The following is a 16164-nucleotide window of genomic DNA, read 5'->3' on the forward strand; positions in this document are numbered from 1 at the left end:
ACCTAAGTATGCCATGTTATATCAAGCCACAGTCTCATTCCAACCCTGGGGGTTATATTTTGATGGTTCGCGAACGGAGACACTGGCCGGAGCCGAGTTGTCTTGGAAAACCCAGCTGGCAATCGTTTCTCATATTCCTTCCAGTTACAGTTCCGATGCACCAACAACCAAGCAGAATATGAGGCCCTTATTATTGGCCTAGAGGTGTTACTCGAACTAGGAGTCAAAGACATCTAGGTACGTGGTGATTCTTTACTCGTGATCAATCAGCTTCGCGCGAAGTACAGATGCTCCAGCTACTTGCTTGCACCATATTTGGATAGCTCCCTTGAACTTCTGGCCCAATTTGAAGATGTGGACTTGGAGTATATTCCTCGCGAGCTCAACTTCGTGGCCAATGAACTCGCTCAGTTGGCAACAGGCGTTACTTTGAAGTATGGGGTTCGCGAGAGAATTCTCAAGGTTGAGCGACGCATGCTGCCTTTGTGGCTTGCACGCTCTAACCCGCCAGAAGAGCACACAATGGCGGCCCTTGATCCTATTGATGTGGATTGGCGCATCCCGTTAATCGCTTACCACATGCAACCAAATCCCACTGCGGACAGGAAAACCCGTTTTCTGGCACTAAATTACTTCCTCAGAGGTGACGAGCTACGTCGACACGGCGAAGATGGCATCGATTTCAGGTGTGTCTATGACCGCGAAGAGAAACGATTAATGCGAGAAGTGCATGAAGGCGTGTGTGGAGCTCATCAAGCGGGTCCAAAGATGCGCTGGCTTATCAGGAGACATGGGTACTATTGGCCCAGCATTTTGAAGGATTGTATCGCATTCGCGAAAGGATGCCAAGATTGCCAGGCTCATGGACCAGTCCAGCACATTCCTAATATTCCAATGCAACCCACCATTAAACCTTGGCCTGCGTTAGGCTGGGCTTTAGACTTGATCGGCATGATTCACCCGTATTGTTCACTCCAGCATAAGTTCATCATCGTCGCTACTCATTTCTTCACTAAGTGGGTGGAAGCTGAGCCTTTGAAGGAAGCCTCCGGTGCCACCATTCGCCGGTTCTTTTTCCGCAACATTATCTGCAAGTTTGGCATCCCAGGGGTTTTGTATCTAACAGGGGAGCAGCGTTCATGGGTGGTGATGTAGAGAAGCTCGTCAATGATTATGGAATCCAGTTTATCCATAGCATGCCTTATTATGCTCAATCCAATGGTCAAGCGGAGACCAGCAACAAGATGATCATTACTCTATTGAAAAAATTGCTTGTAGAGAACCCTCGACAGTGGCATGAAACATTGTATGAGACATTATGGGCTTATCGTACTTCCAAGCGGAACCCTACTGCTACCACCCCCTATGCGTTAATGTTTGGCCACGATGCGGTTCTCCATTTGGAAGTGATTGTTCAATCCCTTCGTGTCCAAGATCAGCATCACTTGATCGGTGAAGATTATATCCAGGCTATGTGGCAAGAGCATGAAGACCTTAACAATAAGCGCTTAGAGGCGTTGGACAACTTAGTGATGGAAAAGCAACGCATCGCTCGTGCCTACGATAAGCGGACGCGTGGCCGTAGTTACAAAGAGGGTGAACTGGTTTGGAAGGCGATTTTGCCATTGGGCGAGAAGTTGACTTGCCGCGGTAAGTGGACTCTGCGGTGGGAAGGAGCCTTCGTTGTTCACAGAATTTTGGAGCGCGGGGCGTTTCACCTGAAAGATTTGGACGGCGACCTCCACCGCAATCCCATCAATGGCAGGTTCTTAAAGAAGTATTACCCTAGTGTTTGGGAGTTCGAAGATCCACCTGCTCAGATGGCTTCTGGGACTGGGGGGCAACCATAGGCTTCCTTGGTTTGCGTCCTCCCTTCCATTTCGGCCTTTTCTGTGGCCTCATTCTCCTGTCTTCGCCTCACTTATTAAGACAAGGGGGCAACACTCTATACATTAAGGGCTTGTTGTAGCGGCCTTATGTATCCCTCTTCTTCGTTGTAATTTTTTACATTTTTCTATTCATTTTTCTTTCGACAATAAGTGTTAGAAGCATGTAACAGGGCCTATACCAGAGGCCATATTATATAGACAGATTGAAGATGGAGGAAGAAATATGCTTGAATTCATAAAGTGGCTTTGCGGCCAAAAGCAATACAAACACATATGCAAATTACAAAGCCAACAGTGGCTGAAAATCATAAGGGTTTCAGATCTTCTGAAAGTTTATGGATTTCTAAGTCTTTGTCTCTGGAGGGGTTAGTGAAGTGATCGCTCTTCCTCTTTCTCTCTTCACCCTCCTCTGATCTAAGTCGCCGCTGCTACCATTGGTACTGGAAGAGGAGGGAAGGAAATAATCCATCGCAACTCTTCCAGTGAGTTATCCTCCAGGATGGAGGTGATCATTAGAGCCGAGCGCGGCCCAGCTGCCTCAACTCCCTCAAGGGGAAAAACAGAAGCATGTCCTTCAAACCCTTAAGGTAGGGCACCGAAGAAGAGCATAGGGCCTCAAGTGGCCTTCTACCCTTCTTCGTTTTGCTCCACGCAAGGGAACCTAAAGAGAGAAACTCCCTAGAATGTGGCACCCCGCGTTAGGAGCGCCGCATGTTCTTCAGCCTAACTAGAACCGGTGAATCCCGTCCAGACTTTCTGAGGCCAAAGACATGCGGCTGGACCTGAGATTAGGCCGTAAGGCCTACCTAGGAAATAAGATTAAGCCATAAAGCCTAGGATATAGAGGCTAAAGGCGAGAAGAGGAGATGATTTCAAGAATAGGAGGAAGAGAAGTAGGGATTGCAAGACAATTTCTGGAGGAATCATGATTGCGTGTACTTGCACTCCTACGATATAGGTATATATAGGGCCAACTTTAGTGGCCTCAGCCTTTTGATCTTGGCAGTTGAAGTAGATTCAACGCCATTAATGAGAACATCAAGGGAATTCAATGCTATGATCTCGGAAATGAACAAAACTGAATACGCGTGGACAACAGAGCAGTGTCCAAGGAGGTAACTGCCCCTTTTCGAGTTTATCCTTTTGAAAACTGATTTAACAGTTAAGGCGAAATAGTTATCGTTTTGCTATGTACGAAGATAAAATAGACATTTGGGCCAGCAAAGTGGGCTAAATAAGTAATATTAATATTGTTCATACAAAATAATGGGCCTAATACTAGAGGCCTAAAGTTTTCGGCCTGCATAAGTTAGGCGGAGAAAATGTTTGTCCAGGCGAAAACTCGCATTAGCAGCAGCTTGGGCGGCCTGTTGGGCTGCCATGCGGGCTTGGGCCACTTCCTGTGACAGTACCTCGAAAGCGACTAAGGGTTGTTCCAGTTGAGGTTCCTCAAGGGCAAGCCTGGCCATCACACTGGTTAATTGGGCCTGAAGATCCTGAATCTGGAACCGGAGATGGTTTCTCGTGAGCGTTAGCTCCTTGACGAGATTGTCTTGATCACCCAAAGAGTCGCGGGAGTTGTCCATCTGATGAGTAAGGGCCTGATAGTGCACCTGGGTCTGCCTGGCCTGCGCGATCGCGACCGCCTTCTCATTCAGCCATTGGGGAAGATCCTACAGCAACTGGTCAATATCAATGAACTGAGCTTCAGTGATGGCTCCCTCACGGAGAAGTACCCTCATGTACTCCAAGACTCTCATGGGTGGGCCGGGTGTCAGGATGTCAGGGCCCAGGAGGAGACGGAGGCCTTCTCTAGCATCATCTACCACTCCAGGTGGGACCACTTCAAGTACGCGAGCCAATATTTCTAGTCTCGAAGGAGGCATAGGTGGTAGGTTGGGATCCACAGCAATAGGAGCCTCAAGAGGCTCCGCGACAAGAACTGCCTCTGGCACCGGTTCGTGAGGTACCTCTACCTCTGCTTCAAGCACTTGGGGGGCAAGTTCCTGGTCAGCCGGGTTTCCACCATCAGGCTCAGCAAGGTTCTCGATAGCAATTTCCTCGGCAGCTACTGCCACTTCCTCATTAGGAGCGACATTCTGGGCCTGATAAGAGTTGTTAGAATGTAAGAAGGATAAGGCAGGAACCAGAGTGGAAATATTTACAAGGAAACATACCTCTTCAACAGGTGACTCGTGAGGAGCATCGGTTGCCATTTGTTCTTGGGCAACCTCGAGAGGATTGGCCGAGTCAGGCATGATTGGCTCCAGGATGGGGTTTGCAGTTGGCTGCTCGCAAGTGGTTTCTGTTGGTGGCACTCTTTCTTCAGCCTCAGGAGAGCTGTCATCCAAAATCTGCACCGGCACTTGGGGCAGCTGCGAATCATTCTCGGTGTTAACAGGAGGTGGAGGTTTGGTTGAATCAGGCCACGTTTGGGCTTAAGAAGGGGATGCTTCGTCGCCAGCAGTGAACGACCCTTCACCGATTAGCCTTAAGGGCCTTTGATGGACCTGCAAGTAAGGAGCGTTATAGGCTCAGACATAACGATGGAATGAAAATTTCAGTGCTGCGTTTAGTACGAAGTACCAGTCGAAATGCGAGTGGTTCATCTTCTTCCCACGGGTCCGTCCGGGGTCAGCGCAGTTGCATTTGCTGGCCAAAGCGGCGGCAAGCTGTCAAGATCAAAAGAGAGTTAAGTTAGACTGTGGAGAAGATGTCGCAATCTCAGACTCTGGAAGGAAAGGCCTTACAGTTTGTGGGTCGTCATTATCGGAAGAAGAGTCTTCAATTTCAGGCTCTGTGGCTACAGCTTTTTGTTTAGTAGCCTGACCGGTGGCTGGAGGAACATCCGCTGTGCGGCTGCTGGAAGGCCAAACACGTCCCTGCTACATTAGAGTTTGAATAAGGGGAAAAGAGTGGAATTAAAGCAAAAGAAGAAAATGAAAACATTCAAAGGGCAAGTTACCTCTTGTGGTGGCTCGCGGATAACAATGCCGGCTTGAGCAAGACGCGGGGCTCGCTTGGGTCTCTGAGTAGGCTCGAGTACTGGAGATGGCGCCTCAGCTTCAGGGAAGCGAGCAAGCAGTTCGGTATCAGCATCATAGGGATATCGCAGATCTTGGAAGATGGTCGCGAAGAGTTCATCATCCCATTGTCTCCAGCAGTTGACAGAGACTTCTTCCCACCATTGATCATAATCTTCGGAGGTCCCATCAACTGGAGCGAGGTCGTTGGCCCATTGAGGGAGATCAACCAATGCAAGCATGCTTTGGGCTAGTAGAGGCCCAGTGGGGGGACCAATTCTCCGCCAGGAGGTGTTGTAGTTCCAAGAGTCAAAGAGGGGGAATGGCATTAACTGAATCAGCCCGAGTTGGCGAGCAAAGTGATTAGGCGCGTAAAGCTCATAGCTGAATTCTTCTGCGGCGAGCCTAATGTCTGAGCAGGAGATCTCGCGGCGAAAAGCCAAGTGTGCGCGATCACTATAATTGACCTCCCCAGGAAGGAACCCATGCTCAAGAGGTGGCGGGAATCTTCTATTAATCACTAAGTCGAGGGGCAGCATTTCGTGCAGGAGGTACAGATATGTAAAACACTCGGAGTAGGGCGGGGATGTGTACCTTGCCTCGCGGCAGAGCCATTGGCCAAGAAGAGTGTCAGCTGGTGGTAGCGGTGGAATGTCGTCGCGGCGGAAGAATGGAAAGTAAATTTGAATCCAGAAATCAAGAATCCAAAAGGGGCCTGAGATGTTAGTTTTTATAAGGATGCATGGTGGCCTGGTATAGAGTGCGGTAGAGGGCGCCCAAAATCGGTTGTCTGAGCCCTATGCGGTGGCCTTTGTAGAGGGCCGTCGTGAGAGAAGTCCAAGGTCCAGTGGGCTTGTTGGCGGACGTGCAGAAGATGAACTTGCACAGCCAGTACTCCAGGAAGGCAATTCCTCTGGTCGCGTTATGTTCTCTACGGTAATGGGACAGCCATCGCGGGTAGGAGCCGCTATGAGAGCTGCAGCCGGTTTGAGCCATTGTCAAAGTGAAGGAGACAGAGTCAAATTAGCCATGTATGTAGGGCTCGCCGTCAATGGGTAACCCAGTAATCGTGAGGATGTCTAGCAGAGTGATGCCCATTTGGCCGAATCAAAAATCAAAAGTGTCAGTAGCGGTGTTCCAGAAACAAAGAAAGGCAGTCAGTGGTGAACGATTGCCACCACGCGGAAGGCAAAAACAGAGATCAATAGTCTGAGTGATACCTACCGCGTCCCGGCGAGCCAGATCTCGCAATCATGCTTTGCGATACCATGAGAGCTCAACCGCATTGATGGTGGTGGGCCAATGCCCTATTTTGGCTATGTGTTGATGCGCACCCCAGCTAGTGAAATCTCCAGTTGTTCTTCTGAGGACCGGAATGGCACGTCGGATGGGCAGGCCGTAGAGGGCGAGCGCGTCATCCAGGATGGAATCTCGTGGTGAAGGGCACAGTCCGGCATGTTGGTTTGGGAGTCTGAGAAGCAGAGGTCTTCGGACGATGGTGTGAATGAAACAGCAGGCACCTACGCTTGTTCCCCAAATATGGGCTGCTTTCTCGTTAAGTTCTTCTTCCTGATCGATGATCATCTTCTTTGGGGGAGCCATTTCTGGGTTTCTGTAAAGAGGTGTATGGAGCAAGGAGTTTTCTGGGTTTAGGAGACTAGAAGGGTTTCTGATGTGACAGGTCTGAAGTGGCTGCGGGATTTAAATAAGAGATTTTGTGAGGAAAACGATACAACGAAAAGACGTTTTGCAAAGCGAATGGACGCGACTCTCATTAATGGCCTCTTTTCGATCATTAGGCATGTCGTTTTAAGTCCCCTTCAATCAGTTACTTCTCGCGGGCCCGATTTCGGGGCCTGGGGGGCAATGTTTGAGCCCAAAAGTATTTTTGGCAAGATCCCTTAGGGGATTTAGCACAGCGAGCCGATACCTGCGGCCTAAAAAATAAGCCTACTTGGGTTTGGGTTACAGCTTCGCCCATTCAGTGATCCATAAGGAAAACAAGCCCTTATTGGAATCAAGTAGCGGAGATTGAATAGGAAACTTCAATCAATAATCCTTCTTTGGCAAGGAACAGTCGAAACCCTAGATATAAATACCAAGTTTCAAGGACGAATTAGACACAACTCTCAAATCGACTAATCATACAGATTATCAAAGCCTCTCCGGAGCAAACCTACTTGCAACCTAGTTGCAAACCAGTGAAGCAAGGGTAATGCCCTCGCAACCCAGCGAAGCTAAAGTCACGCTTTAGCAAAACCCGTGCTTTCTCCAAACTTCCCAGTGATTGCTCTGTTCAACCTACAACGTCGAGTATCGATTCGGTGTCGTGAAGAGATCACAACCAAAGCCCTTATCCGTAAGGCAAGAAGTCCTTTTCCAAAAGGCCTAGAGAAGAATTTGGTGACGAGGTTGGTGCTCTCCTCGTCCATGACATTTGATCAAGAAGTCAGGTCAAGGGACTCCCCGACAACTACACCCCACGGTGCTGGCATGCCTGCGCACACGCTCAAAAGAGAGTTTGCACCCATACTGGTTTTGGAGCCAAACAACCCCACCAAGGTATCTTGATAAGGATCTTGGAGTGCATTTTACATTGCTCGTTCATGATGATATAACTGCACGATTTTCATATTAAAGCTACTTACTGAATAATGTTGCAGTTGCATAAGGAAATGGTTATTTAATTATTCAAAACTAACGTTGTATGAGTTACCGACCAAAAAAAAAGTTGTATGAGTTGTTCTCCCAAATCAGGGGCTCATTACATGTGATAGTTGACATGAAATGGTCCAAATGGAATACTCAAAGTAGTCACTACATGAAAATGTTCAAATAATAGCTGTAGCATCTATTTTGTGCATACTCATCGCTAGGTGATCGACACAATTTCAGATCTTAATTAATGAGTTGTGCAAATGTAATCTCTGGCTGTCCATAGGTATGTGCATGTCGGCGTGATAGGACCTGAGAAACCTTTTGCATTGTTGGCCTAGATTGTGGATGGGAATGTCTGCATTCAATTGCTAGCCCTGCAATGGTTATCAGTTCATCTTCGACTTGAGGTGACGGATGTGGAAGGCGTTGATCCAAGACATCTTTCAGCAATATGTTTGCGCTGTCAGACGATTGAGAAAGCGAGGATATGAAATCACCTGCCTGCTTTCCCATTAGCACTTCTAGGGTCAGCACTCCAAAGCTATAAACATCAGATTTCTCAGTTACCTTCGTTGTGTAAGCAAGCTCTGCCAAAGAAACGAGGGATCAGAAAGGCATTAATTAACACTTCAGTAAACTCAAATTAGAAGCAACTTTTTACCATGGTTTACCTGGTGCTACATATCCATATGTGCCTGCATGGGACGTCCAATTAGATGAGTTTGGATTTAGAAGCTTAGCAGTCCCAAAGTCCGAAACACAAGGCTCGTATTCGTCATTGAGCAAAATGTTGTTGCTTGATATGTCTCGATGTACAATCGGTGGCTTGCAATCATGATGCATATAAGACAATGCATGAGCTACACCTTTTACAATTCTCACCCTAGAACTCCAGTCGAAATTTTTAGCCTCATGTACGTTGCTCAAGAGTGAAGACAAGCTACCTTTCCCTAGATACTCATAAATTAAAAACAAGTGATTTGGATATGAACAATAACCAAGAAGTTTCACAATGTTTCGGTGTCGTATCTCCACAAGTGCCCTGACTTCATTGAGGAAGTCCTTTCGGGACGTCTCCACATCCTCGCCATCACCATCAAGTATTGCATGGAGCTTCTTTACTGCAACTATATCACCTGAGGATAGCATGGCCTTATAGACACTTCCAGATCCTCCTTTACCAATGCAGTACATGGAGTCAAAACCATTGGTTGCTTTTATGATTTCTTCATACATCTTTCTTCCATCAAAATTAAGTACAGAAAAAATCTCTCCATCCTTCATATCGTGCTGTATTGGTTGATGCTCTTTCTTCTTTCTTGATCTAATAATCATTACAATTCCAAGGAGAGCAAGTGAAAGAGCCCCCGAGGAAACGAAAGTGATTATGAACACAGATTTTCGACTTGATTTTGAGATATTCTTACAGGGCTGAAGTCCTCTAACAACATTGCTACACAATCCTTCATTCCCATCCAAGGTAGCATCTTGAAATGCTTTGTTGTTTGGAATGGGACCCTGCAACTGATTGTAAGATAAGTCAACGTACAACAAGCCAGGCATTTCATCAAAAGTTGTTGGAATGAGACCAGAAAGATAATTGTGAGAAAGATTCAGTGTCTCCAGGCTTTGCATATAGCTCAGTTCTGATGGTATCTTATTCTCAAGTAAGTTGTAACTCAAATCTAGTTGAGACAGGTGAACTAACTTCCCCGACTGAAACGGAATCTCATGACTCAACTTGTTGTTGCTCAAATTCAAGTAGTTTAATCTGAATAAGTTACATATGCTGCTTGGAATTGACTCATTGAATTTGTTAGTGGACAGGTCGAGGTATTCAAGATTATTCAATGATCCAAACTCTAAGGGTATATGACCCCACAGTTGATTGTCATTCAACACCAGCTTCACCAAAGAAGTCATTCTCCCAAACTCCTTTGGAATCGCACCGACTAACCTGTTTGAAGAAAGATTGAGTTCATGAATTTGAGATGCATTGCTAATCTCAGGTGGTATGGTACCAGTAAGGTTGTTTCCCGCAATTCGAAGGGTTGCTAAATTTGGACATTGTCCCCAAGTGTGTGAGACTTCACCATAGAAGTTATTGTGGCTTAGGTCTATAAATTGAAGACGAGGGTAGACACCAAAGTCTTCAGATATATTGCCTGTGAGTTGGTTCCATTCGAGACGGAGTCTGAATAAGCTCTTGCAAGTTTTCAAGCTTTTGGGGATTGGACCTGTCAAATAGTTGTCGTTTGCTGTGAAGTTTTCTAGTGATCCACCTCGGCAAATATTTTGGGGCAGGTTACCAAAGAATTGGTTACTATCCAACTCCAGTACAGTCAACTTCATGAGATTCTCCATCTCTTTGGGGATGGAGCCTGAAAGTTGGTTGTCACGGAGGTATAAGATTTCTAAGTTTCTCAAGTTCCCTATTGAAGTTGGAATGGAACCATTGAGTTGATTCACGTGCAACTCTAGATGTACTAGAGATTTCAAGCTCCCCAGCTCTTTCGGAATGGCTCCAGAAAATTTATTTTCAGATAGACAGAGATGTGTAAGGTTTGTCAAGTCACCTAAGGATGCCGGGATTGAACCAGAATAATTGTTCCTGTCAATGTATAGTTTAATCAAAGACTTCAGATTTCCTAGTTCTGAAGGGATAGAACCAGAAAGATTATTGTTCCACAATGCCATCACAGTGAGCTCTTGGAAATTTCCAAAATTTGGAGGGATGGGACCTGTTAAGTGGTTGGTATCGATATAGAGCTCAACCAAATTATGAAGGTTTTCCATTTCTGGAGGAATGGGACCAGAAAGTTGGTTTTCATAGAGATAAAGAAAAACCAGGTTGCTCAAATTACCCAGAGAAGTAGGAATTGAACCATCGAGATTGTTGGTGTATAGCGCAAGATCGGAGAGAAACTTAAGGTCACCTATTTCTTGAGGAATTGAGCCATTTAACTCGTTCCCCATAAGGTGCAGGACCTTGAGATTTGTTAGAAGACCAATTTCTGGTGGGATTTTCCCAGACAATTGATTATAAGATAGATCAAGATAAATAAGTTTGGAGAGGGAACTGATCTGAGGTGGGATGACATCGAAGATTTTATTCAAGCTGAGGTCAACATATTCAAGATTAGGGAAAGCTAGGAATGAAAATTCATGCAGCGTACCTTGAATACCAGAATTGGTGAGATTTATCTTGTTGACACTTCCAGCAGTGTTGCATGAAATACCAACCCAAACATTGCATGGACTAGAGGCACTGAATTTTGGAAAGTAAGTCCACGAGGTAAGATTATTCTGGGTTTGGGAACGAAAGCTGGCTTTCCATTTGAGAAGAGCCTCGGCTTCAGTAGAAATTCTAGCAGAAGAAGCATAAGCAACGTTTCTGTTTGGTGATGAAACTAGCAGAGGATACAAGATGAGGCAAGCTAGAGTGAAAATTCTAGCATAATTATAAGTTAATGATCTCATGGTTATGGTTTTGTTATGGTACTTGATGAGGCTCTCAGGGTTTTCTTATATATGTAAGCCCATGCATTAACTAGTAGTTTCCTGGTGCTCAGCACGCGGTTCAAGAATATACACTTGAACAGAAATTTTGCATTTTCTGACAATTCAAAGAAAATGATACACGTGAGCTTTGTTGATTTTCTGGTGCCCATGCACTAGCTATTTCCTGGTGCCCAGCCGTTCAAGAATATACACCAGTCAAAATCTCTCTCTATTTTGAACAAGAAATTTTGCGCACAGATATTTTCACACAATAAAAAGATGAGATGTGTCCAGCACTATACAACCCACTACTCGAAGAAGTACCTATTGGGGCGGCAGCCTTTTGTTTTTGCTGTTCTGGGTTTTTTTCTTTATTCTAATTCCTATCTGGTTTACTTTCCTTATCAGTTGTATTTGTGCCTCAGTTCTTGCTGGCCTTGTTTCCTGGGCGCTGCCCTTAATGAAGATTTTCATTCTCCAATTAAAAAATAAATAAAAAAGTACCTATTGCACACCAGCACTATACAACAACCCACTACTAGAAAAAATACCCATTGCACACAGCTATGTTCACACAGAGGAAAATGTACCTGTATATATTCATACAATAATAAATAATTGATGCATCTTTACATCTTTGGTTTGGTAGATACTTTGTAGTGCCGACACAATAGACATAAGTAAAACAGTAAGTAGTTAGTTAGAAAATTAAGTTCCATGTGTACTGAATCAAATTCTAATATGAATTCATGAAACACTGCTTGATAATACATTATACAGTGATTGTATACATGATTGACAAATATGGACGTGGGTTAGAGGCTCAATGATTGACCCTGGTTACATACCCTTGATGCCCAAGCATTATACCCAGAAAAGAAAATTCATTTGTGCTGTCATATATATGCTTCTTCAACCACTGACCAACTCTTATGGTTGCACTTGTTCTAATGGTTCTTCCTTCTTAGCCTTCTCCTTCTCAAGCAAGTAAATTCTCTCTGCTTCTGGTATAGCCAACACGATTGTGCGCAGCCTCAAGTTCATTTCTTCAACCTTTTCCATGAGCCTGTCATTTGTAAACATGCCCAGAAGGACACTCTGGATCGTTTCCCAGCTCTCGTATACTGGTAAAGCAATGATGGCAATGGAACCAATTGTACCCCATGCTATTGCAATCACTGCCCAGAATGTGAAGTACCCTATACTGAAATCCCCTGCACCAATTGACAATGTAAGAAATAATCAATTTTAATTCTTATTGTGGCTACTTAAGGAGTGTTAGAATCATTATTGGAATTACCTGCTGGAAGACTTAGAAGAGGCCACAACAAAACAATCACAAAAGTAAATCCAACACCCCATTTCACTATCCATGCTTTTGCTCTCAATAATTTCTCCTCCCTGTACTCTTCTGCTGGCAGCTCACTCTTTTCCTTCTCAACCACTGTGATCTGTTTAGTGGTACCCCAATCGTAGTTTTGCGGTGACACAAAGCTAAAGATAGCATGTATAGCGCCACCAGTAAGTATAGAGACAAGGTTTCCGGCGAGCATTGGTGCATTCCTGCCTGTTGTGTCAAGATTCACTCGGCCATACTCAATTTTCGCAACCGATAGCCAAGTGATGATCCCAAGAAGACAACCAATGGTTGCTCCTAGAATTGCTCCAATTGCATTTGCCTTTCTCCATAGCAGCATAAAAGCAATGGGGAGTACTGCTGAGCCAATGAGCACTCCCATTGCTAGATACATCCAACCCAATGAAACTCCTGCCTTGTTTAGTATCACTGCTAACAACCCCATAAAGCATCCGAAACCAAGGATGACAGCCCTAGATACCTTGAGGATTGTCTTTCCAGTTGCATCTGGATCTATGTATGTGCGGTAGATATCATATGTACATAATGAGGATACTGCTATAAGCTCTGAAGAACCAGCAGATGTCACTGCCCTGTTCAAAAATAAGATAGTTGGAAGATCAAAACCTCAAGTATTCAAAAGATCTTTACCAAAATGTGTGTAATTGTGTTTTAACCAAAACATTTCTAACGGTCTATAACAGAATATGCTACTGCTGAAATACTTGACATCAAGTTCCTAGACGTTATGTCTATGAATTCCTTTGCAACAAAATATTAAATATATATAAGCTAAAACTCACATGAAGAGCATAGTAAGAAGAAGAACTGATCCTCCTTTTCCCATCAAAGCTATAGCTGTGGCAGGAGGAACAAGACCACGACTTGCTTCACTTGCTGTTATGGGTAAGTCAAGGGCCAGTGCTCCCAGACCTAGTGATGTTGCCAAAGAGAATGGGACTGCAAACCAGACAAGCCCACCTAACAAGTAACCCTTGTGAGTTGATGACGGCCGTGCAGCTATGGCGCTTACCCAATATCCCTGAAGTTTCCGGGGGGTTACTTGAAGTGTGATAAACTAAATTTCTGAACTTAAACATGTGAAATATGTTTCTTAGTTGGTCTTAAAATTTTATGAACTTACATTGTCAACAAAAACAGTGCCAAAGTTTCCAACAATGTTGATAATCCCGAAGACTAGCCCTCCGGAACTCAGCATTGTTAGGTAAGACCCTTTGTAATTCCCACCAACAGGACCACAAGACTGCCCAGGATGAGAAATTGGCTCCTGACAGATTCTTGATTTACTTGCTACCTCTACCAGATGGTCGTAGACAACTCTGGGGCTACCGAGCTCATTGCTTGCCGTATATACAAGGTATACAAATATGACTAGGACCACATGAACTGAAACCAAATACATGAAGAACAAATATGTCAGAATGATCAACATGAATAGATAAAAAGAAATGTATCAAAACAACTTAGAAGGGAGATGTTAATGATTACCTATAACAGAATGTATATAGCTTGCCAAGAATGTGGCTTTTAGACCTCCAGCTAAAGTGTAGACAATTACACCAAGAGGTATCAGGAAGCTAGCAGCATAGATGTTTACTCCGGTAAGTGCATTTACAACAGCAGAACCACCGAGCAGCAGCATTGCCGTTACAATAATATTTGTCAAAAAGCAGAAACTGAGGAAGACTATGTGTGCGGCCGTGCCCCAGCTGAAGAGAAATATTGATGATTACAATTGATTATCTATGAGCTTTTGGACACAAATCCTGTGAGGTTTGAAACTTGATGCATCAAATCAGTTCATTTAATGGAACCAAACGTACCGAGCTTTTACAATTTCGCATACAGTGTGAGCATGAGGAGCCTTTCTCTTGATCTCTATAGCCATTATACCAAACAAGAGTACCTATTTTTTTACCAAATCAAACAATCTCTTATTTATCCATGGTTTTAGAGGTCATTTTATTAATCTAATGAACTGACTCTAACAATCAACAGTGTACATATCAGCTTGGACGTGCCTGAATAGTCGCTCCGCTAGCATACCAGAAAGGGCCACTTACTCCATACTGCCAAGCAACATTTGAACTTTGCAAAATTGTAGCTGCACAGGTCCACTGTAAAATAAAAATTTCAAAACATAGGAAGCTCAATGAGTCCACCAAAATTACCCTTCTCCCTAGAAAAATTGCAAATGGTTGCTTTAATCCCAGGGACTGTACCTGAGATACAATCACACTAGCTATAAGCCCTGTTTTAACATTTCTTCCGGCAGTGTTGAACCATTCGGATGTGTGTTTCGAACCAACATACCGCTTCTCCAGCCATACCTGATTCACAGATACAGTAATGAAAATGATATAAATGTAACATTGACTAGTCTTTTCATGTCCTGCTATTCATACAGTAGTGAGATGATTTAAGTTTCACTAAGCCTCTTGAGTCTTGACATTAGGGCTAGTTGGTCCTCTTATAAACCATTATAATCCAAAGTAAAGACGTGTACTCAGTTTGCAGAACACAAACAATCGAGTGTAGAAAGTTATATCATCCAACAAAAAATCTATTGATAATGAATAGAGAGACAACGACTTATTGTAACACAACTACACAAGGATTAAGATTCTGTTGTGAGATCGATATACAATCAAAAATGTTGATAGATGTTACGATCCCCGGGATCGTAGCCATGGATCGACATGGTTGCAAAAGAGAAAGAAGGAAAACAAGAGAAAAAGAAACTAAGCAAATAAAACTGATTCAATAATTCGATATCTCCATACAATTCCTATTAGCTATTTAAGCAGAGAAAGACTAGAGGTAGTGGACTCATGTAAGGAAAAGCCCAAATAGGCCCAAACAACAGTGATGGCCCATGTACAAAGATAGAGTCGTAACAATAGAAGGGACTTGCTATTCCAAGAAAACTGGGATTTATCCAAGGGTAAAGTTTTCTTTTCTATTGTCTTTTAGAGCTCAAGCACACAAAAGTTGAATTGCTGGTAACTCCTATATTCTTTACCCTGAAGTCAACTCCAAAAATTGTTAGCTGTGGACTTTATTTCAACTGAAAAATTTAACCACACATCAATGACAAAGTTCTATTCATCAAAAAGATAGAAGATGAGAGAAATAGGGGCCATATACATATACATACCAGGAAAGATGTGAAGACAGCGAAGAAGGCTCCAAAGCCAAGAATAACAGAATATCCAACGCTCTGATTGAGGACTGCCTTCCCTTCAAAGAAGCTGCTTTGCCTCCCACAGCCATCTCCAGACACGACGTCGTAGTACTTGCCGGAAAAGTCAAACGGCGGACACCGTGACTCAGAGCTAACCATCAAGTTAAGGCTAACGAGCTTAGCAGCTTCACGGCCTCCAGTTATATCAGTTATATATATTTTTTGTATCGATGCTTCTGTTTTTACATGGAAGACAAAAATAGCTGCAAATGATAATGAGCTAATGAGAACAGAAATGCAGAGGGGTGAGGTTGCTTTAAGTTTCTTGTTAGCAGTGCCAAGTGTGAAGTGCGAGTCAAACTAGGAGGTTTGTCTGTACAATGACGTTTATGGGTTTTCTATACAAGTATTTCACAGTCTGTCAGTTGGAATTTATGGATTAGATTCTTCTGTCTTAGAGGGCAGAAGGAGATTCTTCAGACCAGAAAGAAAACAAAACAGGACAAAGGATATTCATGTAATTTGAGCAGC

General features: G+C 44.0%; 2 protein-coding genes across 2 annotated transcripts; both read right to left on the bottom strand.

Annotated features, from left to right (window-relative positions):
* Positions 1 to 7629: 7629 nt before the first annotated feature.
* On the bottom strand, positions 7630 to 11126 carry LOC112177771 (MDIS1-interacting receptor like kinase 2). The gene is made up of 2 exons (XM_024316027.2): positions 8242 to 11126; positions 7630 to 8157 (listed from the first exon to the last, which is right to left on the bottom strand). Exons 1-2 carry the CDS (start codon positions 11048 to 11050, stop codon positions 7811 to 7813), a joined length of 3156 nt encoding a protein of 1051 aa, XP_024171795.1. The 5' UTR covers positions 11051 to 11126; the 3' UTR covers positions 7630 to 7810.
* Positions 11127 to 11748: 622 nt separating this feature from the next.
* Positions 11749 to 16053, bottom strand: LOC112176942 (urea-proton symporter DUR3). The gene is made up of 9 exons (XM_024315086.2): positions 15607 to 16053; positions 14672 to 14779; positions 14471 to 14566; positions 14273 to 14355; positions 13938 to 14158; positions 13573 to 13835; positions 13232 to 13470; positions 12372 to 13021; positions 11749 to 12285 (listed from the first exon to the last, which is right to left on the bottom strand). The coding sequence occupies exons 1-9, from the start codon at positions 15790 to 15792 to the stop codon at positions 12002 to 12004; spliced, it is 2130 nt and encodes a 709-aa protein (XP_024170854.1). The 5' UTR covers positions 15793 to 16053; the 3' UTR covers positions 11749 to 12001.
* Positions 16054 to 16164: the final 111 nt, after the last annotated feature.

The sequence above is a fragment of the Rosa chinensis genome, chromosome 7 (assembly GCF_002994745.2).
Source record: "Rosa chinensis cultivar Old Blush chromosome 7, RchiOBHm-V2, whole genome shotgun sequence".
NCBI lineage: Eukaryota > Viridiplantae > Streptophyta > Magnoliopsida > Rosales > Rosaceae > Rosa > Rosa chinensis.